At 39.6% G+C, this 22,386-nt stretch overlaps 1 protein-coding gene across 2 annotated transcripts; it reads right to left on the bottom strand.

Moving 5' to 3' along the window:
• Window positions 1–1,678: 1,678 nt before the first annotated feature.
• Window positions 1,679–21,259, bottom strand: LOC122650106 (probable protein phosphatase 2C 57). 2 transcript variants are annotated; one of them, XM_043843407.1, is made up of 4 exons: window positions 21,000–21,259; window positions 15,706–15,912; window positions 14,910–15,121; window positions 1,679–2,496 (listed from the first exon to the last, which is right to left on the bottom strand). In XM_043843407.1, exons 1-4 carry the CDS (start codon window positions 21,144–21,146, stop codon window positions 1,935–1,937), a joined length of 1,128 nt encoding a protein of 375 aa, XP_043699342.1. In that variant the 5' UTR covers window positions 21,147–21,259; the 3' UTR covers window positions 1,679–1,934. The 2 variants fall into 2 exon arrangements, with proteins under 2 accessions (XP_043699342.1, XP_043699343.1); XM_043843408.1 differs by having other exon boundaries at window positions 15,706–15,909; window positions 21,000–21,258.
• Between the last annotated feature and the right edge of the window lie 1,127 nt (window positions 21,260–22,386).

Raw genomic sequence — 22,386 nt, 5'->3', positions numbered from 1 at the left:
CCCATAGACTTGGTTCGTGTCGTTGCCCACTGAAGTATTATAGAAACCACCTGAGACAGAGGTGTTCGAAGAAAGGTACAAGAGAAGTAGCTTAAGGTTAGATTCAAATGTGCTGTTTTGTTTATATTGGGCTGGATTTGTGCAAAAGGAAAGAAGTGGATCTACTGAACAAGAACCATTAATGGTGATTACTAGTAGGCAAGAAAGAAATAAGAGCAGAGTTGGAGGTGAATCTTTGACAGACATGATCTAAGAGAGAGAGAGAGAGAGGGAGAGAGTAATTGTTAAACTTGAAACTTAAAAGAGACTCCGAACTAGAAAGAGATTCAGAACAGAGGTGAGACACTAACAGCCGCACATGTTCGAGGTTTTCTTTTAACTGCTTGTTGACACGTTTGCTGATGTTTCCTATTGTGCCAAGGAAGAAGAACGCTAGGGAATTTTCTCGTTTGCATTGTTGAAGACTTGAAGAGTTGAAGATATGGACTGGAAATTTTAATTCTTCAGTTGCATCTCATCAGGTTTAAAACCCAGCAATCAGATCCGGATTGGAATCTGCCTTGAATCATTGGAAATATGCTAAAAACCAAGAAAACCCTAGTTTCGTTAATCCAAATTAACACTGGAAGCTCATCGGAGATGTTCCATTAGAAGCCATGGATGGAGCAATCAATGGGGATACCTGTAACTCATCTTCCCCAATCGATTTGGGGAAAATGAGTTGCATGTTTTTTTATTATTTTTTTTTTCTTGAAGGGGAATTTTTGTCACTTTACCTTTTGATTTTAAGTGTTAGTCATAAACTGGCGGAATGGGTTTATCTGCTACAGTTTGTAAACCTCAGGGGGGTACTCAGAATTTTCCAAAACTGGAGGGTAAAATCATCCTTTCGTCAAACCTCAGGGGGGGTATGTGTAAATTACCCTTAATTTTTTTTTTTAAGACCACCGATGGCCATCAACTGAAGATATGGAGTGGTAGAGGGAGGAAGAGAAGGGTTTTTAGTAGCTCATACCATTACCGATGGTCAGAGAGAGAGAGAGAGGAGAAGAATGTTCTCTCACTCAACCCAAAAAAAAAAAAAAATAGGGGTGGGAATATTCCAGATAGAGCCATAGTTTGGTTTAGTCGTGTGAATTTTCAAGGCCTAATTCAATGATGTGGCAATCCTGGTGCCACATGGAATGATGATGTGGTAATTAAGACAAATGAATTAATACATGATTTGGATTAATCACGTGTCAAATTTCAAGTCCTAATTCAATGAGATATCCTCCCATGTATTGACATGCATGCCTATGATACTCTAAGAACTTCTGTACACTCTCCCATAGTCATGAATTTTCAAAACTCTATTTTGGCACAAGCAGCTACCAGTTGTAGAATAAAACGAAATAGAAGAGCAGGGAAGAGGGATGAAAATGATCGAAGATAGAATGGCTGTTATATTATATGATTCGGTGTTTGTTTCATGTCTGGGAGCGTGGCTTATTCCAGTGCTAGCTTGTGTCTCTACCTGTCTCCTCTCCCAATAGGGGCAGAAATGTCATTTCATAAAGGGGAATATAATGGGCTTATAACTTATAAGGATGCTCAGATGCACAAGATCGGCCAGGCTCCATCTGCAGCTTATTACATGCCCACTGATAGAACAGCCAAACCATTATGCATCAGTTAATTGGAAACAGAGTGCAAAAATTTTCCAGTTTCATATATTCCATCCCCAAGAAGAACCTATTCTTTGGGGTTGGTAGGGCTTGACAGTGCTTTCATATCTAGGTTAGTTCTTGACAAAAATAAAAGTTGAAAACCAGAATCAAATGAAACAAGAAGAATCTGTTAAGAGCCGCATATGATACAATTGGATGATTACCTCAAAATCAACCCCGACAGCTAAAACGTACGATCAGAAAACTAACCCATCACCACTTTAGTTACTCAAAACTATCCAAGAAACCCTGCAACTCCCGTAGACCCTCAGCAGATATGCTCCGCTGCACTCTTGCACGTGGCACAACCAGGCTTGGTGGAGGCTTTGAGTGGAAGCACACCACAACAACAGCTAGGTTGTCCCCGCTCTTCCTTTTCAAAGCCTCATCAATCAGTTCTCTGCAACACATGACAGGGTCATTGTGGTCCTGGAGCTTCCTCCTGGCAAAATCGACCGCATTCTGGCTCCTAAAGACATCCCAGATCCCATCACAACCCATAATCAGGAATTCATCCTCCTCTGTCAGGTTCATGTTCATCAGCTCAGGCTCAGCACTAAGGGGCCCACCTTCCCGGCTCTTCATTCCTTCCATGTGCCAATCCCCCAGGGCACGAGCAACATTAAGCTGCCCGTTCAGATATCCATCATAGACATACCCTCCTGAAGCTTCTATCCTCATCTTCTCTTTCATGCAGACTGGCTTATGATCCCTCGACATCTCTATTGCTTTGCCCCGACGGGAGACTACCGCCCTGCAGTCTCCAGCATTTGCAACCACCAATGACCTACAATAAATGCAAGTCATTAAAGCTGGAGAAAACCCACAAAGCAAAGTAGATAGGTGTGTGTAATCATGTTGAAATTAGTGCATCAAACACATGAACTCGGAAAATAAGATGCTTTACAGATGAACCTAGAGGTGGGCTTCTCACCCAATCCTAATCTAAGTAAGAAACTAATTAATAAAACCTATAAAATAGAAATTAGACTCTAACTAGGATTCCCAATTAGGATTATAACTTAAATAGGAAAACTAAATAAGTGTCTAATATTAAAAATAACATCAAAAATCAACTCCTCTAAACCAGCAGTCCATATCAGCCCCCAAATCACTGTTCACGTGACCAGTGTTGCAAGGTACTGTTCACGTGAACAGTAATTTTTTTCTTCTTCTTTCTTTGGTCTTTTTCATGCTTCGATCTCTAGATCAAGAAGGGAAGAAGAAGAGGGGTAGCAGTGGTCGACCAACTCGACCAGTAAAGCACACAACACTCAGCAACCTCAATTCAATCTCATTGTCATTCTTCAAATTCTAGTTCTCTGAACCATATTACATTGAATATAAAGAAGACTCTCTTGCATGAAAATAGAAATCTAACTAAATTGGAAACCAACTGAAATAGAAACTAAATAACCCCAAGCAAAAAATCCCCTACATATCAACCCAATCAAATAAAATAAAATAAAATATTGCATCCTACGTAAACTACCAGCCCTTGCCAGACCAGAAAATTGGTATAGAACCAATACTTGGTTTGGGCTTCCAAAGTGGTTCATGTTTGTCCAACCAAGCTAGAGCAACTACATCACAAGCTTGACATGTAAGTAACATGAGGCCCACACTTGATCTTCCTAATAATGCACAGTACCCCCAACTCCCCCTTCCCCAAACATTTCCCTTCTCTTTTCCCGCCACCTTCCACAGCCCCACCACCACACACACCTCTTTCTCTTCACCATTTCCTGCACATTGTGAAGAGGTCTGAATGGATTCCAAATACCAGATGACAAATGCATTAGGGGGTTTTGGCATTGCCATTGTAAGATTAATGGAGAAGGAATCATTTAAGAGGGAGTTAATAACATGCTCATAGGGCAGGATGGACATTGTTGGAGTTTATTAGCAAGGGAAGTACTGTTCTCTCTTCCCAACTCCGGCAGTCCCCTTTTTTTTTTTTTTGGGTACTGTATACTAAGGGCATTTTCACCTTTTTGCATGTATTAGGGCTTCCATATATGAATGTATAAATAGGAGGCGTGTGGGTCTATTTCGACCTAATCACAAATCTCCCTTTCTCTACGTCTCTTGCAATCTCTCCTCTTTCTACCGAGTTCTCTCTTCTCTCACAGGTTTGAGAGTCTCCCTCTCATTCTTTCATCACAGAGAGAGAGTCAGCCTAACCATCTTAGATTGTTATAGGAAAATGGAATACTGTTGTGGAATCAGAGTGATTTTGACCAGAGACACAATAATAAGTAGTAACCTCTAGGTTTTCCCAATCCCCACATGCCATGCATATACATTAATCTGCCATCTTTGCCAGGGATAAAGAGCTATAAACAAGATCAAAAGAGCTCGGAGTTGAATCTGACAAATGCAACCAAAGTACTAGCTAAGATTGGTTAGGAATGGGACCCCTCACATGCTACTTAATCAGATACCTCATGACCCCAGCTACATTGGCAGCAGTAGGGGTGTCAATTCCAGGCCCGGCCTGACCAAGCCCGCCGATTAAAGCCCGGCCCGGCCCGATTACTAAACGTGCCGGGCTTAATGGCCCGATTACTAAACATGCCGGGCTTAAGCCCGACACGTTTAGTAATCAGGCGGTCCCGGTGTGGGGTCCTAGCCCGTCGGGCGCCCGACCGGACCAACCGATTCTAGGCCCGACCTAGACCGCCCAGTTACAGCCCGACCCTTTAACTTATAAACTTCCCCTCCCATTCCCTCCAAATTTCCTTTTTTTGTTTGTTTCTTTGTTGGTCTTTGACATTTATTGGTTAGATACACTTAACGTAGATGAGATGAGGCTTAGTTTTAGTTTTTAGATCTTAGATCTTACTTTGTTAGATGTGCTTCTATTCGGTGTTGTGCTGCTATTTTTTTATTCCCCTCTACTTACTTTATTAGATGTGTTTCTATTCGGTGTTGTGCTGCTATTATTTTTCCCTCTACTTACTTTGTTAGATGTGCTTCTATTCGGTGTTGTGTTGCTATTTTAGTTGGGATAAGCTTTATTTGACTTTGAGTTGAGGTGTACCGTGACTGCCCAACGATGTGATGGTTTGAACTTAAAATTCTGGTTGCATGTCAATTAGTAAGCCCACACCGTTTAGAGACCATTTAGAGTTAAACGGCTCATTAGCCCGTTTTGGACTCGATTTAGGCCCATTTAGCCCGAATAAGGCTGGCCCGATTAAAGACCGAACACCGACCGACCAAAATGAAACCGTACCATACCCGCCCAAGACAAGCCCGAATGCCTAAACGGTCGGACACAGTGCAGCCTGTAAAATTGGTGAGGCCCGGCTAAGCCCGACCGAGCCCGACCGGTTGACACCCCTAGGCAGCAAATTCTATGGTTGCACCGAATTTGGTGACATGGTCCATAAAGAACAACGAATCTGAATACTTTCTCTGGACATAGGCACTTAAATGACCTAAATACCACAAATTGTTACTTTTAAGATCTAAAGAAGGGGGGGAGGGGGAGAGGTTACCTTACAAGGCCAAAAACATGTTGAAAACCATCATTAGTGTTTTGAAAACTGGACCAGCCTTTGACCTATTTTGGGGCATAAAGTCATGGGTTGAATGGTTTAAACAAGTGACAGGCCTGCCACCAACCCGGCCAAGACCATTCAATCAGGAATGGCCAACCAAATGTTTCAAGAAAGACAAGCTGACAGATTAAGCGTCAACACACAAATTTTGAGAGGTAAACGAGCCACACCAGGTCCCAGAAAATTGCATGTATTGCAATAAATCAGTACCAACTCAACTCAGCCTCATCCCAACTAAATGGGGTCGGCGACATGGATCCTTTTTCTTCAGTCAGCTCCACTCAAAGACATACTGATGTAGATTTGGTAAATTGATGGGACTGCAAGATAGGCCAAAACCTTGCCCATATTTTGTTGTTAAGACCATCGGTTTCAGCATGTTCCTGGGTCATAATTTGGACCACATTCAGCCCATCGATTCTGGCCAAAGAAGAGATTGAGCAAGCAGGGAGTTTTGGGATATCGAGCACATATTCTGCTCATATCGACCAGCTGAGTTGTAGGGAGGAGTTTGAGATAAATCAGCAAGAACCTGTCCAGGTTCATTCTCCCCCCCCCCCCCTCCCCACATCGAACCAACATATTTGGGAGATTTTCTTCCAATTTGGCGGGCCCCATAGCCAACCTTGTGTGGAGATAATTCAGGAAACAGTTGCAGCCTTGCGTGGAGATGATTTTCAGGAGATTATTTCCAGATCTTATGGGCCCCACGGCCAGCTGTATAAAGACAATTTTGAAGACCAATATACTCGTGCATGGAGGCTTCTTTCCAAGGCATATTGATCTGTCAGACTGATCTGGTTTAGGAGAGATTTTATTCAGTTATCTAATTAGAAGGCAATTTAGGATTCAGTTTTTGTTCCTTGCGTGTGGATTTTCTTAACTTAGAGCTAGTTTCTATATTTTATTAGATTACTTATGTAAGTGGGACTCTTTATTTGTTAACCAAGTAGATTGGAATGCTTCTAGAAGATTTTAGGTTGTAAGCGATTGATATCTAAATAAAGAAGAAGGTTGAATAAAGGCAAGTTAAGTTTTTGAAAATTTGAGTTTTGGATTCAGCTGGAAACCTTGTTAATGACTGTGAGACATGGTTCAAGATTTCGCGAAATATCGCCGATATATCGGGATATTTCGGAAATCTCGACAGTACCGAGACGAAATGGCAAAGCGAAATGGAAAAAGTTCATATTTCGGTGATATTTCGGGATATTTCGTGATATTTCTTGTGAGTCTTGCACTCTTGTGAGTTGTGAACTTGTGACTTTGTGTATTGACTATTGAGTATTGAACTATTGACTATTATTGAGTTTATGAGTTATGACTTATGACTTATGAGTTATTTGTGTTTCATTACTTTGTTGAAATTTCTTATATGTCTTTTAGTACCTAATCAATGTGTATTTAACTATTTATACATCAGGGTTAGCGACCGTATACTATCAATCAAGGGTGCAAACCCAAAACACCACTTTGAGTTCATTTTTTTTGCAATATGAAGGTTTAAATGTGTTTATTTAGCTTAAATAAGGGTGTACATGAAGTATTAGGCCTTAATATAGCCAAAAACCCACCGAGATGGAGTGCCAAAATATGGCAGAAAAAATACCATATTTCAACAATATTTCGGTATATTTCAGATATTTTGGCCATCTCGACCAGCCCGAGAAACCGAGATATCGCGAGATTTTAAACTATGCTGTGAGATGTAGGTGGGGTGAGACCGTGAGATGCCTATACTATGAGAGGTGTGAGGCCCAAGGAAGAGAGTGAGAGGCTCAATCCAATTCTATCCTATACTATTCTATCTTCTTCTCATTTTCTTTTATTTTCCAATCGATTGCTGATTGAAGACCCCCTCAAAATAGCGTTATGTGGTTCAGTTTCTTATGGTTTTTTGCTTAAGATCTCCACTGCAAGAAAGTACATTGATCCTACTGTAGGGTTGTGATGTAGATCCTGGCCAGAAGAAGAAGCATAAGAACCAGACCCAGCTGGCCCTTCGAACCAGGTCCTTTTCGGCCAGAAAAGGACCAGCTCAAGCCAGCCCAGCAGGGCTCCTAGAAGCTGCCCAAAGATGCTCCACGATTTTGACAGCCTTTTCCCTTGATCAATCAACTAGGATTGCTGCAACTTAGTTTCTATTTTCATGATTGCAGCCCTTAGTAGTTACTAAATTTACTAGTGTCTAATTATGTTCCTTGCATGTTGACTGAATTATAAAGCCTTAGTAGTTTCTAATTTTAGTTACCTTCTATTTTAGTTAGGTTTTAGTAGTTTCCTATCTCCCTACTTTATATTTTCGGATTAGTTTCGATTTTTATTGTAAGCTTGCCTAAACTATTAATAGGACCCCCCCCCCCTATTGCAAGGAAGGAACAGATTTTGAAGAATAGAATTTCAGGCCTTGCTAGCCATCGATTATGGGAGAATATCCTTGTTTCAACAGCTGGGATGGCTGTGGGTGAGAGACCCAGGCTGAGAAAGCCATTCCCCCTACCTCCTTTCTTCTATCTTCTTCTCCTATCTTCTCCCTGTTCTGCTCGATCTCCTTTAGTACTGCTACTTCCAATCGATTGAAGGATACTACTTCTGCTGCTGCTCCTGCAAGTCAATGTGTTGCTGCAACTTTTTGAGTCCCACATCTTCACAACCCTCCATCAGAACCTGTTGAGATTTGGAGAGCAGAACCACACCACCAAGGGCTCCACTCAAACCCCAGTTTCAGCCACTGTTGCTGGCTGGTTTGGCCTGTAGGCCTTAACCTTCTATTTTGGTGTCACCCTCATACCTCTAAACTCAACCATCAGACCTAAGTGAGATTTTCAGCAGTGCTTCTCCTCCATAGAAGCACCACTCGACCAGAGTTTTGTTGCATTCCACTGGCTGGTTTGATTTTTTTACACACTCACTTTCATACTTTCTAATTTAATGACCTGTTGGATACTTGTGTTCTGAACATTCAAATGAACCCTAGTTTGGCGATTTGGTTCAGCCTGTCAAGGCCTGTACTCAATCCCTATTACAGCCCCTGTTCTTGGCTGTAAACTCTGAGTTCTAGTTGAACCCTAAAGCCTAATTTCTGCCCTAGTGTGCACCCTGCTGTTGGGGTTATTTGCTGGTTGCTTGCTTGACTATTGTGGGTTATTTGGGACTAGATTACTCTTAATCTGGTCTTAAATTAGGTTGGTTCTTAGTTGAACTAGCTCCTACATTAATAATGTAGGGCTACTCAAAGATAACCTAACCTACATCGTAGGTACTAGCTACAGCAGGTTAATATGAGATTCTAACAACACAATAACATAAAAAATTAAAAGAAAATAAAAGAAAGAAGAAGATAGAAAGATTCAGATTGAGACCCTCACTCTTCTCTGGGCCTCTCATCCTCTCATAGTAGAAAGATCTCACCCCCAACTACATCTCACAGGCATTAGCAAGGTTTCAGACTGAACCCAAAACTCAAATTTTTTCATAAACTCAACTTGGCTTTAGATCAGCCTTGTTCTTTATTTATAATAATGCAATTACAGCCTAAATCAATCTTCTAGAAATATTTCAGAATAAGAGCAAACTCAATCCCCAATCGGTTAACAATATAATGAGTCCTATTACATAAGCAATCTAATAAAAAATAGACTTTCCTAAACTAATAAACTCCTAAACCTACCCGATTTGCTTTGGAAGGAATCCTTCCACACAGCCCTTTGGTCTTCAATTTGATCTCCACTACAACTGGCTGTGGGCCCCCATAAGATCTAGAAATAGTCTCCTAAACACCATCTCCATGCAACCAGCAGCCTGGCCTTCTAATATATCTCCACACAAGGCCGCTATGGGGACCCACCAAATTGAGGGAAAAAAATCTCCCAAATATGTTGGTTCGATTAGGAGGGGATGAACCTGGATAGGTTCTTGCTGATTTCACTCAAACTCCTCCCTACAACTCAACAGGTCAATATGGCAGAATGGGTAGAATTTGATTTTCTTTATGCTGACTCGACATCTATCCAAATCTGGAATATAGCTCTACTGGTCAATGGCATATCTTGGCAGAATCGATGGTTAACCTGGGCAGAAATCGACTAGATAAATAGCCCCAAAATAAGGGCCGGACTTGAACATCCTTTGAAGCTCAATTGCTGTGCCTGCACTGCATCAATCCCCCCCCCCCCTCCTCACTCACTTGCATAAACTCGACCAAGAGTTTTGGTAAGTCGGGGACTAATCTTCACATGGTGCACAGTCATCTTCAATCCGAAATATAATTCATGGCTGGCCATGGTAGGCTCTAATACCCAATAATGTAGGGCTAGATCAAAGATAACCTAATTTACAGTAGGATCATAGGTACTAGCTAATAGCAGGTTCATATGATATTCCAGCAACACGATAACATGAAAATTTAAAAGAAAATAAAGGACAGAAGAAGATAGATAGATTCTGGTTGAGCCTCTCTCCCCCTTCCTTGGGCCTCTCACCCTCTCATAGTACAGGCATCTCACTCCAATTGCATCTTACAGCCATTAACAAGGTTCCAAATTGAACTCAAAACTCAAATTTTTCATAAACTCAACTTGGCTTTAGACCAGCCTTGTTCTTTGTTTATAATAATGCCATTACAACCTAAATCAATCTTCTAGAAATATCTCAGATTAAAAGCAAACCCAATCCCCAATCGATTAACAATACAAGGAGTCCTATTACACAAGCAATCTAACAAAAAAATAGAGATTGTCTTAAACTAATAAAACCCACATGCAAGAAACCAAAAACTATCCTAAATAAACTCCGAACTAACTCGATTTGCCTTGGAAGGAATCCACACACAGCCCTTTAGTCTTCAACTTGATCTCCAATACAGTTGGCCGTGGAGCCCATAAGATCTAGAAATAGTCTCCTAAAATTCATCTCCACACAAACAGCGGCCTGGCCTCCTAATATAACTCCACGAAAGGTGGCTATGGGGCCACCAAATTGGAAGGAAATCTCCCAAATATGTTGGTTCGATGAGGGGGTGGATGAACCTGGACATGTTCTTGCTGATTTCTCTTAAACTCCTCCATACAACTTAGCTGGTCGATATGGGAGAACGGGCAGAATTCGATTCTCTTTAGGATGACAGGACATCTATCCAAATCTGGAATATAGCACTGCTGATCGATGAAATATCTTGGTAGAATCGATGGTTAACCTGGGCAGAAATCGACTGGATCAATAGCCCCAAAACAAGGGCCAGACTTGAACATCCTTTGAAGCCCAATCGTTGGGCCTGCACTACATCAACCCCCACTTAGAAAAAACTCAACTACGAGTTTTGGTAAGCCAGGGACTAATCTTCACATGGTGTAGGTCCGTCATCAATCCGAAATAGAATTCATGGCTGGCCATGGTAGGCACTAATAATACCAAATAATGTAGGGCTAGGACAAAGACAACCTACTACATTAGGATCGTAGCTGAAGGGTGTCAATTCTGGGCTGGAACCGAAACCAACCCACCCAATAGCTTATTGGTCTGGCTCTGGATCTACCGATAAGTTATTGGTCTCCCCACGGTTCCAAATCCGATAGACCAATTAGGAACTGGTGGAACTGGAACAAATTCACATCCTAATATATATTATAGGGCAAATTTCACAGACACCCCCTATAACTATTCGAAATGACAAGTACACCCTAAATTTTGTCAAAATGGAACACACTACCCTTATTTTATATTTTTATTTCAACTTAGTCCACTCCGTTAGGTCTGTGCAGTTAAGTGGCTGTTAACTCTTTTATAATGGCAAAAGTACCCTTACCATAGGGTGAACTTCCTATTATACCCTTAAGGTTAAATCCCCAATATCCCAAATACAAACCAGATTTTCTTCATCGTTTTCGCTGAGTACATTCTTAACTGAGAATGAGAACATTGTCTGTATACATGTTTGGTTAAATGCATTCACTGATGATATCAGTGGCGGCCGGCAACTGAAACTCTTCACCTAGCCCTTGCCCTTCAAAATGCGAAACCAAAGAGCACTGTGGTTGGAAGTTGGAACCCTAACGACCTAGTCCCCTTCTTCTCTGGCTCCGGTCAGTTTGTTCCCAGATGATTTCAATGGTGGTCGGCAATTGAAGTTCTTGAATATTGATTCAAATACCTCGAGTTGATCCTCTGCCACCGGTGCTCCCTTTTTCTTCTTCTCCGTCTCTCGCAAATTAACGAGAATTGCTCTTGTAAGTTTTTTTTTTTTCTGTAAATCTAAACTTATTTCTCTCTGTATATATAAAAATTAAAGAGAAAAGTAATGAAGATGTGCCATTAGTAGTCTGTTTCAGATGATCGCTTTGTTCTTTTTCATTTCGTTAGTGTTTTTAGCTTCTTGTCCTCTACAAGTCCTAATAGATTCTACAGTGATCCTTTCAAATCTGGTTTTCATTTTTATGGAGACTAAAAGACGGATCAAAATTGCAAACTTTTTAGTTGATGGTGTTCCTATTTGACGTATTTGATGGAGATAAACTTTGAGGTTGGCCGTGAGATCGGTTATTGTTAATCCTGCTACTGAAATTTTCTAAATCTGAGTTTCAGAACGATGTGCGCAAGCTCGTTGATTTGTTATGGCGGTTGAGAAGAGGGGAAGAAATGAAATGACAGTTTTTTGTGACCGGAATTTATTCTCTCCGGTCGCAGAGAGCGTCGCCGGCGGTGCTACTGCTCACCGTGTCATACTTTCCTGTTTATGGGCTTCTGGGTGAAATCAGTGGCGGTCGGAGAGACAGTGGTGGTGATGAGGAAGTTCGATTTGGGAAGATGATGGAATCTTAGTAATTTTTATTTAAATTATTAAGAGGGTAAAATCGACATTTTAATTTTTGGGGGTAACCTTGCTTAACGTCAGGGGGAAGGTTGCCATTTTGACAAAATTTAGGGTGTACTTGTCATTTCGAATAGTTATAGGGGGTGTCTGTGAAATTTGCCCTATATTATATAGTTCTTAAGACTTAAGATCATGAGAGCTAAGGTCAAACTCTTTATTTTTTTAGTCTTTCATTTTGACTGTTACCGCTTGTCTCATATATTATTTTACCAAAGATTTGGCTGTTAATTTAAAGGTCCATTTGGGAATGCTAACTTGAGAATATACCTTAAAATAATCCTAACTTATGAGGATGGTGGTTTTCCGACTCATTAATTGACTACAAACAAGAGGTACTATGGACTCGTTCTGTGATTTGGAAAAAAAAATGATAGTGGGTTACATATCTCAGGTGAATGAAATTAAATCTTATTGTAATATTTATTGAATTTATGTAGCATGTGTTGAGATTTTTTTTTTTTTTTTTTTGGACTGCTTGAAACCGCTTAGGAACCGGAACTGGACCACCCATTAGTTAATGGTCCTGGATCTCAGGTTTGAAATCGATTAGCTTATTGGTCTGGTTCTGGTCCTGACCCCTTAGGGCCAAACCATTAAGGAACCGGACCAATTGACACCCTATTTGGAGGTACTAGCTAACAGCAGATTAATATGAGATTCCAACAACACAATAACATGAAAAATTAAAAGAAAATAAAAGATAGAAGAAGATAGATAGATTCGGGTTAAGCCTCTCACCCTCTCATAGTATAGGCATCTCACAATTGATTACAAGGTTTCAAACTGAACCCAAAACTCAAAATTTTCATAAAATAAAATTGGCTTTAGATCAGCCATGTTATTTATTTATAATAATGCAATTACAACCTAAATCAATCTTCTAGAAATATCTCAGTATTAAAGCAAACCCAATCCCCAATAACAATACAAGGAGTCCTATTACACAAGCAATCTAATAAAAAAATCGAAGCTTTCCTAAACTAATAAAACCCACATGCAAGAAACCAAAAGCTATCCTAAATAAACTCCTAAACCAACTCGACTTGCCTTGGAAGGGATCCTCACACATAGCCCTTTGGTCTTCAACTTGATCTCCAATGCAGCTGGCTGTGGGGCCCATAAGATCTGAAAATAATCTCCTAAAAATCATCTCCATGCAAACAACAGCATAGCCTCCTAATATATCTCCATGCAAGGTAGCTATGGGGCCCACCAAATTGGAAGAAAATCTCCCAAATACATTGGTTCGATGGGGAGTGGGGGAATGAACCTGGACAGGTCCTTACTGATTTCTCTCAAACTCATCCATACAATTCAACTGGCCGATATGGCAAAAGCAGAATGGGCCGAATTCAATTCGCTTTAGGCTTATTCAACATCTATCCAAATCTGGAATATAGCTCTACTGGTCAATGGCATATCTTGGCAGAATCGATGGTTAACCTGGGCAGAAATCAACTGGATCAAATAATTAATAGTCCCAAAATAAGGGCCAGACTTGAACCTCCTTTAAAGTCCAATTGTTGGCCTGCACTGCATCACATACTAGTTACTAGTCCTTAGCTATGCTTGTCTTTCATCACCACTTCTCCTATAGTCGTTTAGGTCTACCCTTAACTCTTTTAGCTCCAATCAGGATCAAATCAACCCCCCACCCATACTGAAGCATTCAAAGGCCCCAGTTGCACATAACCATGCCATCTAAAACGACTTTCCTGCAACTTCTCCTATATCGGAGCTGCTTCTAAATTAGCTCTAATTTGTTCGCTCCTTATTTTATCTTTTCTAATTTGGCCACTCATCCATCTCAACATCATTTCAGCTATGCAAAATTTGTTCATATTTTGTTTCTCCACTGCCCAACATATTTTTGGTCATATAACTGCCCTATAAAATTTTCCTTGTGAGTTTTAAAGGAATACATTGATCACACAACATTCCGGACGCACCCCTCCACTTCATCCATCCTATTATAATTCTTTGTGCAACATCATCTTGTATTTCTCCTTCTTTATTTATGATTAAACCTTGGTACCTAAAATATTCACTTTGTGCTATCTCCTTATCATCAATTTTCACCACGTCACTTCCAATCTTATTATTACATACTAAGTCTTTGTTCTATTTATCATAAAATCTTTTGATTTGAAAGTTGATCTCCATAATTCCAACTTTGCATCTATCTTTGCTTTTGTTTCACCCACCAAAACTATATCATCAGCAAAAAGAATATACCAACGTATCTGATCTTGAATGTCTCTAGTCAGCTCATCCACGATTAGTGCTAACAAATATGGGCCTAAAGCTGATCCTTGATGTAATCCAATTGTAATTGGGAATTCACTACCCGACACAGACCCATAGTTCTTACGCTACTGCTACCAAATTAAACAAATCTTTAACTATGTCCACATATATACTTGAACCACTTTTCTTCTCTAATACTTACCAAATTAACTCTCTTACTCTATCATAAGCATTTTTAAGTCAATAATGGAGATCCTTCTTACATTCTCTAAATCTTTCCATTAGTCTCCTAAACAAATAAATTGCTCTTGCGGTTGATCCTCTTGGATTAAATCAAATTGGTTATCCGAAATATTAGTGGTACAGTTAAATAATGCCAGCATACCCAAAATAAAGAACTGCAAATAACCTCCACCATATAAGGATGTACTGACCATCCAAAAAATAATGAAACAACGTAAACAAAAAAATAGAGAGAAACACAATGGTAAATATTTGTTTGGAGAGAAAGACCCTAACCTCCCAACAACAAGAGCTGCCAATGCAGTCGTTCCAGAAGCAAGGGCAGTGTCCACAGAACAAGCATCTTCAAGTGCAGTGTCCGTTTGAAGAAATGCAGAAGCAACAGCCCTCTCAATCTCCCTTGGGAAGTCTTCATCCTCTATGATGAACCTTGGCAAATGGTTGCAAGCAAAGTCCGCGGCATGCTTTCCTCCATGTCCGTCAAAGATCTGATCGAACGTAGCCAAGAATATTAATGACTTGGAAGAAGGTTCTAGCCTATTGCATCCTATATTCTTACTCGGCTTCAACACACACACATTCAAATGATTTCTTAATTTCTTTTGGTAAACATATATCAATTCTTAATTTTTTCTTTTACCAATGCCCAGATCATCCAGTGAAATTTCTAGCAGTCTCAGATGAAAAGAGCTATGGTTAATCTTTCTCATTTAGCATAGCATGTTACATCACCCAAGATGGGTGAAGATACTCTGTGGCACACAAAGAAGTTTCAGATAGAGAAAATTTGAGGTCCGATGGAGACATTTAATGAACAATGCCGTGTGGTTACACCATAAACGTAAAGCCTCCCCCATTTAACAAATCAGACAGTTAAGATCATCCAACTGGAGCAACTTTTGAAGTAGCTGGCGTGATTGTCCAATCCATCACACGTTCAGCATGGGTATAGGTAAGTCACAGTTAGAGCACACTTACAGGCTTACAGCCTTTTTAAAATTGATGAGTACTAGATTTCTAACAAGAGAGATCTTTTACCATATATTTGAATAAAAAATGTTTAGAGACATACCCCATAGAAGGCACTTGGACCTTCACAGAAACTCTCGAGCCCATATTTTAGCGTGAAATTGTCAACACAAATATAAGCATCCTCCATGCTCGGCCGAAAGCCAATGTCAGCCCAACCCCCAGAACGAACAACCGGAATGAACTGAGTTTCACAATGCTCACCCAATGCAGGCCCAATAGAGACATCCGATGTTTTCATTTTCACCTGCTAAAAGCTCAACTCACTGCCTCAATCCACAGAAATCCAAAAGACAAGAAAATTTCTGAAAGATAAAATATGCCATTGCCATCTGACTTTCTTACGGAAAACAGCAAGAGCAAAAGTCTAACGACAATATTATTTTAACAAAGATAAAAGAAAAAGAATAATAATTAAATCTTGATCTTTATACTTGTACAAAATGCTGTAACAGTTCTCTTAAACCCAACTATTAGTTTAATCAAGCAAAAGAATACCAAATAGGAACCCAAATAGCAGCTGTTGAAAGCACAGAAAATGACATAACCCAGAAACCAAGCTCAAGAAATTTATAAAAACAGTGGGACGTACACCAGAAAATCCATCGTATGCTAGGAAGTAAAGGAGAAATGATAACATAAAGAAAATAAGCGAAAGACGAACAAGAAGTGCATATAAAGTGTAGCATAAAAGGATGGAAGTAAGAAAGTGAAATGCAGCCACAGGTAGCAAGAGAGTGAGTCCAAATAGGGAAAAGACAGAAACGGAAAAAGGTAACTGAAGGATAAACCACTAAACATACTTCAGTCTCATCTTAGCTGCCTTGGCATAATAAAACACGAAGCTGACAGCTCCTGTTTCTTGTTCATGTGTTCATTTACATGAAAATAAACTGCTGTACCAAAAGGTTTGACAACAACTGCTCAAAGGACAATTCACTATTATCTTGCACCAAATTAATTTGTTTGCAAAGCATTTCTTGAATTTCAACCTTGTTAACATAAAGTTCATTTAAAATGGTGAGCCAATCTCAAACTCAAGCCAGAACAATTCACTTTAGAGAATGATGAGTGAATTGCCAATGTAAGATACTGGGTTTGATCCAGCCAATCCAGACCCAGGCCCAGGCCCGACATGCAGTTCTATAGCACAGGCTCAGGCTAGAGAACTTAGTCGGCTTATTAAATTAACCACTTAACATGCTAATAAGGAAATGATTGCACTACTAGCCACTGATTCCTTATGAAATTACCTCAAATGCATTCATTTCTGATTTTATCCTTCCTAGTTTTAGTCATGTTCGTCCCTTGTTGTCTGGCAGAGAATTATGCAGATGACATTAAAGACTTTCCAATTGAAATAATAGAAAATTCCTAGTGCCTTGCATTGCTGGAGCAAGGAAAATAGAACCTTTCTTTTACCTGTCGTTTCACCTCACAGGAAGCAGTAACAATGATATATAGAAAAGAGTGTCAATAGGAAGTGAACGAATTGATAAATGAGGGTTGTTCTTATAGTTACTTCTAGGATGGTTCACAAAATCTGCATTCTTATATGCAAACATTATGTTCACTTTATCCATGCTTCCAAGCCAACATCACCAGTTTTTAATTATTTAATTATTTAGATTGTTAATTTATTGGTAAGCTACAGTTTCTTTATTATACGGAGATTAGAAAGCCGAAGGGATCAGAAAAACAAGACTGCTGCACATTGACTCAATGACACAAAGTATAAGCTATCTTGCCAACTTCTCAGCATAGTTGTCAAGGCCTCGCCCAGGTGGATTTCTAGGTGTCTAGGCAGCTGCCGCCTTATTGTAGGGCGCCTTGGACTGGTTTAATTGATATCGAACCAGAATCTGGCACTTATTTATGCAAAATATCATTTAAGTAAATGTTTTTATATTTGTTATTTCATTTACTTAAGATATTATTCATAATTAAGCAAATACCTCTCTATTTGAATCCAATAAAATAGTTTTAAAAAATTCAAATTCCAAAAGGATAAAAAGTCAACTCCCCAATTCAATAACAAAAACTGGATTTTTTGCGATAGGTGAAATTTTCAAATTTCTAATGTTGGGGTTCTTCTCAAATCTAAAAATTCCATAAATCTTAATATGGTAAAATATTGCTAAAAACCAAAGTGCAGTACAATATTCATTTGTTTTGATATATAAAAAAAAAAATATTTTCATCAAAGCGATTTTGACAGCATTCGCGCACACCAAATAATGTTTGACCGGAACGTAACTCCTTCAATATAAATCAGATTTAAGCAATCTTGGATTTGTGGGGAAAGCTGGTTTTGTGCTCTATCTAATACAAAAAGTCTCATGTAAAAATAAAATCATTTGATCAATCAAATTTCTTAGAGAACAAGAACATTTCCTCTAAATCGAGAGCAAGCTAATTACTTATTGATAAGATCATATTTTCTAAGGGTCTTTTTGGTATCATTTGCCATTTCATTTTCTAACAATTTTTTATTTTTTTCATGTGTTTGGAATCATTTTTTAAACTTGTTTTTGTTTAAAATAAATGAAAACACCCCCAAAATCATAATAGACTCAAGAGCACGTGCTCATTTATTTAGAGCCTCGCCACACTGCTACAATAATGCTTGGTGATGCACAGATGAGCAGATGTTCTCTTGCACAGGGCGGTCACAAGTGCAGGTCAATCAAAATAAGGATTTCAGCCAGGGGTATGTTTAGGGTTTCAGACCTTGTGACTCACGATCGAGAGTAATGAGCAGCGTCTCTGCTCATTACAACAGGGGTTTCAAGCATGTTGAAAATTGTAACTTGTACCCATCCCTCCTCCTCCTCCTCCTCTAATCCCAGCGCCTCTGCAACCTCCACCCCTGCTCTCTACAACCCCACCCCATAACCGCAACCCTTTCTTCAACCTCTGCCCCCTGGAGGCTTTAAAAAAAAGGATTGAAATCAAAGAAAAAGAAGGAGGAGGAGTAGACCATGCCGGCATGGATCTCTAAAGATAGAGATGTTGCTCTCTCTCTCTCTCTCTCTCTCTCTCTCTCTCTCCTCCTTCAACCAAACGAGTACAGAATTGGAAAAATGAATGGGGACTTTAAATTTTCCTTGGTTTTTTTTGGTAGAATTTAACTTTTCCTTGGGTGTCAGTCATAGTTATCAAGGCATCGTCATGGCGTCCAGACTCCTTGGTTGCCTTGCTGCCATGGTGGTGTCACCTTGATTTTTTACCATCTAGAACGCCATGGTCGCCTTCCCGCATTGATAACTATGGTGTTAGTTAATTATTCCCACCCCACCATCATGTCGGTCCCAATCCCCTAAGGATCCCACCCTCATTATTCAGCTAAGCAAACGGGGCCTTATGGTTTAGAATTGATTTGGGAAAGAAGAGTGATGGGAGAATTTCAATGCTGAATTTCCTTGACTTGGGCCCATTTGTTCAAAAATGTAATAAAAATTATTTACACGTAGGTACTTATTTTTCATTCTACAATCTATTGTGTTTAGTACTTACCAAACAGTTTATATTTTTTGATCAAAATGGTTTTCAATAATGATTTTTTTTAAAGAGGCCAAAAACAAAATGAAAAATGATACCAAAAAGACCCTAAGAACAATATAAACCAAATGTGCGATTAGGTATACCTGAAAATGACCAATTCCAATTTCCAAGAACATATAAACCAAATGTATGTTTTAATTGTTTCAAACTTCCAATAGCTTGCTTCTTCAGTTCTGCTGTCTTCTATTACTATGTTGATTTTTTATGACTTGATGTGGCTTAATATTGAGTTTTGATGACTTGATGTTGATTTTTGATGACTTGATGTGCCGTAATGTTGATTTTTGATGACTTGATGTGCCGTAATGTTGATTTTTTATGATATAAGGTGCATATTGTAGCATACTAAATAATGTTAGAAAAGAGGGGAAATAAAAATAACACTTGGGCGCCTTGGTCGCCTAAGCGCTTAGACACCTCACCACCGCCTTGACAACTATGCTTCTCAGCAAGATCATTATCACTACAAAGAAGATGAACAGGTATTGTCTCTGTCATGATAAAAACTGCAGAGTGCAAAGCCCACTAGCATGCATCATATGTCCCTCCTCAGCAATACTGCAAAGATCATATGCTTAATGCATTTGCTTTAAAGAGTCCATTAAATTTTACTGTGTAATGCATGTGAAGATCTTCGAAATGAATCGTCTATAGGAAGCATTTTTTATTTTCTTGGCTCTATATGAATTTGCCAAAATCCTTCATAGCCAACCCCCATCTCTATATGAAATTTTCCAACAAGCAATAATTAGTTAGCACTACATAACCATAAAAAATGCAATCAATTTTGAGAGTAGTTAATTTGAAATTTTCATGCACATCAAGAAGATCATAGTAACAGCACCACGCAAATTATAAGTTTCCATAACAAAATAACAATATCTTTGATGGTTCAAGGGATTGTAGGAGATTGGATTGGTTGGTCCCAGTCCATTATCTTGCAGATCAATACGGACAGGCAGATCCACTGATAGGATCAGGCAATCCAATGTGATTCAACCCAAAACTTCGAAAGGCAAAACTGAGTAAACTTGAAGCAGGTGACAAACAAGGAATTTCAGCAAACCCTTCTGCCCAAAAAAGGCTGAGAGTGGGGGCACAGAAGGTAAAACTAACTCGAATGAAACGAGTAAAAAGCGACTTTTAATGAAACCATACAAAGAGGAAAAACTCAAAACCAAATCCACATACATAACTTACACAATCTGCAAGGCACAGAGAGCTACATTTTCATTCTCCAGACTTCTTTCCGCATTTCTCAATCACAAAGAATCAAAACTACCAAGCAGATGCAACATTGTGACAAGATACAACAACATAGCCTTATCCCAACTAAATGGGATCAGACACATGGATCCTTGCTCTCCAATCAGCTCTATTCGAAGTAATACATGAATACATGATACGAAGCCTAAGCTAAGCATGTATTTCCTCGAACCTCACAGGCTAAGCAAACTACAGCAACTTATTTTCGTCATTTCGTTAGCTTAATTTTAACCCACTATGAACTCCAATTAACATCACCATGTTTTACATCTTCAGAGCTCCATACAGCCAATAGAATCGAAAACAAACAGACAAAAAGTAAAACTTAGCCTTCTTTTCTTTCCTTTATTGGGCAATGGCAGACATTGCCATCCAATACCCCCTTGTGATGTATGACCAGCATATTTCGGAACTAGCATTCGTTTCCGAATGTAGCGGAATGGGGAAAAACAAGAGTAAAACCCAGTAACTGGAATTTGTTTAAAAAAAAATCAGAAGGAGACTTACGAGAGACGGGTGACGAACAAGTGTTTTCCTGCAAGGGGACGCGACATGAGCACTGCTGAAACACTGACGGTAAGCTCCAGCGAAAGGATTCGGAGGTCGGGTCTCACTCGAGCTGCCATTCTTCCCACCACATTCACTTCCCTCCATTTGCTTACGACCATTTACACTGTGTGTCAAAACACTAACCCTAACTCCAGAGAGTGGCTTTGAATTGAAAGCAGAGAAACAGCTTGGAATGGATGACTCGACTCAAACCTCTTATTTGAAAATTCAAAGAAGTGAAAGGGAAAATGAATTCCGAAATGGTAATGAACTTGGGAAATGGGAACACGTTTCAGTGCTTCACTGTGTGTATACGCAACGGTTTGCAGATGACACGTTTCCAGTTTTGCGGAGACACTGTGAAAAAAGAAGAAGAAGAGGGGTCTTGGCTCCCCATTCTAGGTTATAATTTCTCAAGCTTCACCCTCAATTCAGGCCCTGTGGAGATGGTACTGTGACGACTGTGATGACGGTGATGAACTCATGAACCTGACTTTGTGAGAAGCTGCCAGAGAACGACCAGACTTGAAAGTTGAAGAGAGAAGAAGAAAGAAAAATATTTTTGCCTTTTTTGTGATTCGATTCCCACGTGGTTGGCGTTTCACAACAGCCAATCGTTCCTCTCTTCCTGCCTCGTATTCTGCGAGACCCATCATAATTTATTTGTAATAGACCATATGGGTCTACTACCTAAACGTATCAAATTCTACCGTTGGATTTTTTTTCCATTGAGATCTATGCCAAAAGTATAATAAAATATTGGGAAGTAGTTTTCTATCCGGAAGTGTGGCCTACGCCAGCACTCCCATGTGTCTATTTTTCTCCTCCTCAAAACAAGGGGCGGAGGTGTCTTTTCAAATGAGGAGGAGAGAGATAGACTCATAGGAGTGCTGGCACAGGCCACACTCCCGTATAGAGAACTTTCTCCCTATATCACACCTAGGGGTGTCAATCGGTTGGGCTCGGTTGGGTTTGGTCGGGCCTAGCCGAGCCTCACCAATTGTGCAGGCTGCATCCTGTCCGACCGTTTAAGTATTCGGTTCGGGCCTAGATGGACTCGGTCGGTGTCGATCTTTAATCGAGTACTAAAATCGGGCTTTAATAGGACCTTAACCGGGTTGTGGGCCTATTTAACTCTTCATCGGGCCTTACCCATGTCTTAATCAGGCTTTAACAAAATTAAATTCCTACTTCAAAAAAATGAAGAGAAAGGAAATGGGTTTCCACCAAAACACATTCAAGACCAAAATCCAAGCCCAATTTTTCAAACCATAATCTTTTCCTAAACTTATGTTTATTAGTTTTTATTTACTGATTTATTTCTTTTTGTAATTATAATTAACTC

This window comes from Telopea speciosissima, chromosome 2 (genome assembly GCF_018873765.1).
Source record: "Telopea speciosissima isolate NSW1024214 ecotype Mountain lineage chromosome 2, Tspe_v1, whole genome shotgun sequence".
NCBI classification, from domain to species: Eukaryota; Viridiplantae; Streptophyta; class Magnoliopsida; order Proteales; family Proteaceae; genus Telopea; species Telopea speciosissima.
The sequence above is the reverse complement of the archived record's forward strand: the minus strand, read 5'-3'. Positions and strand labels throughout refer to the sequence as shown.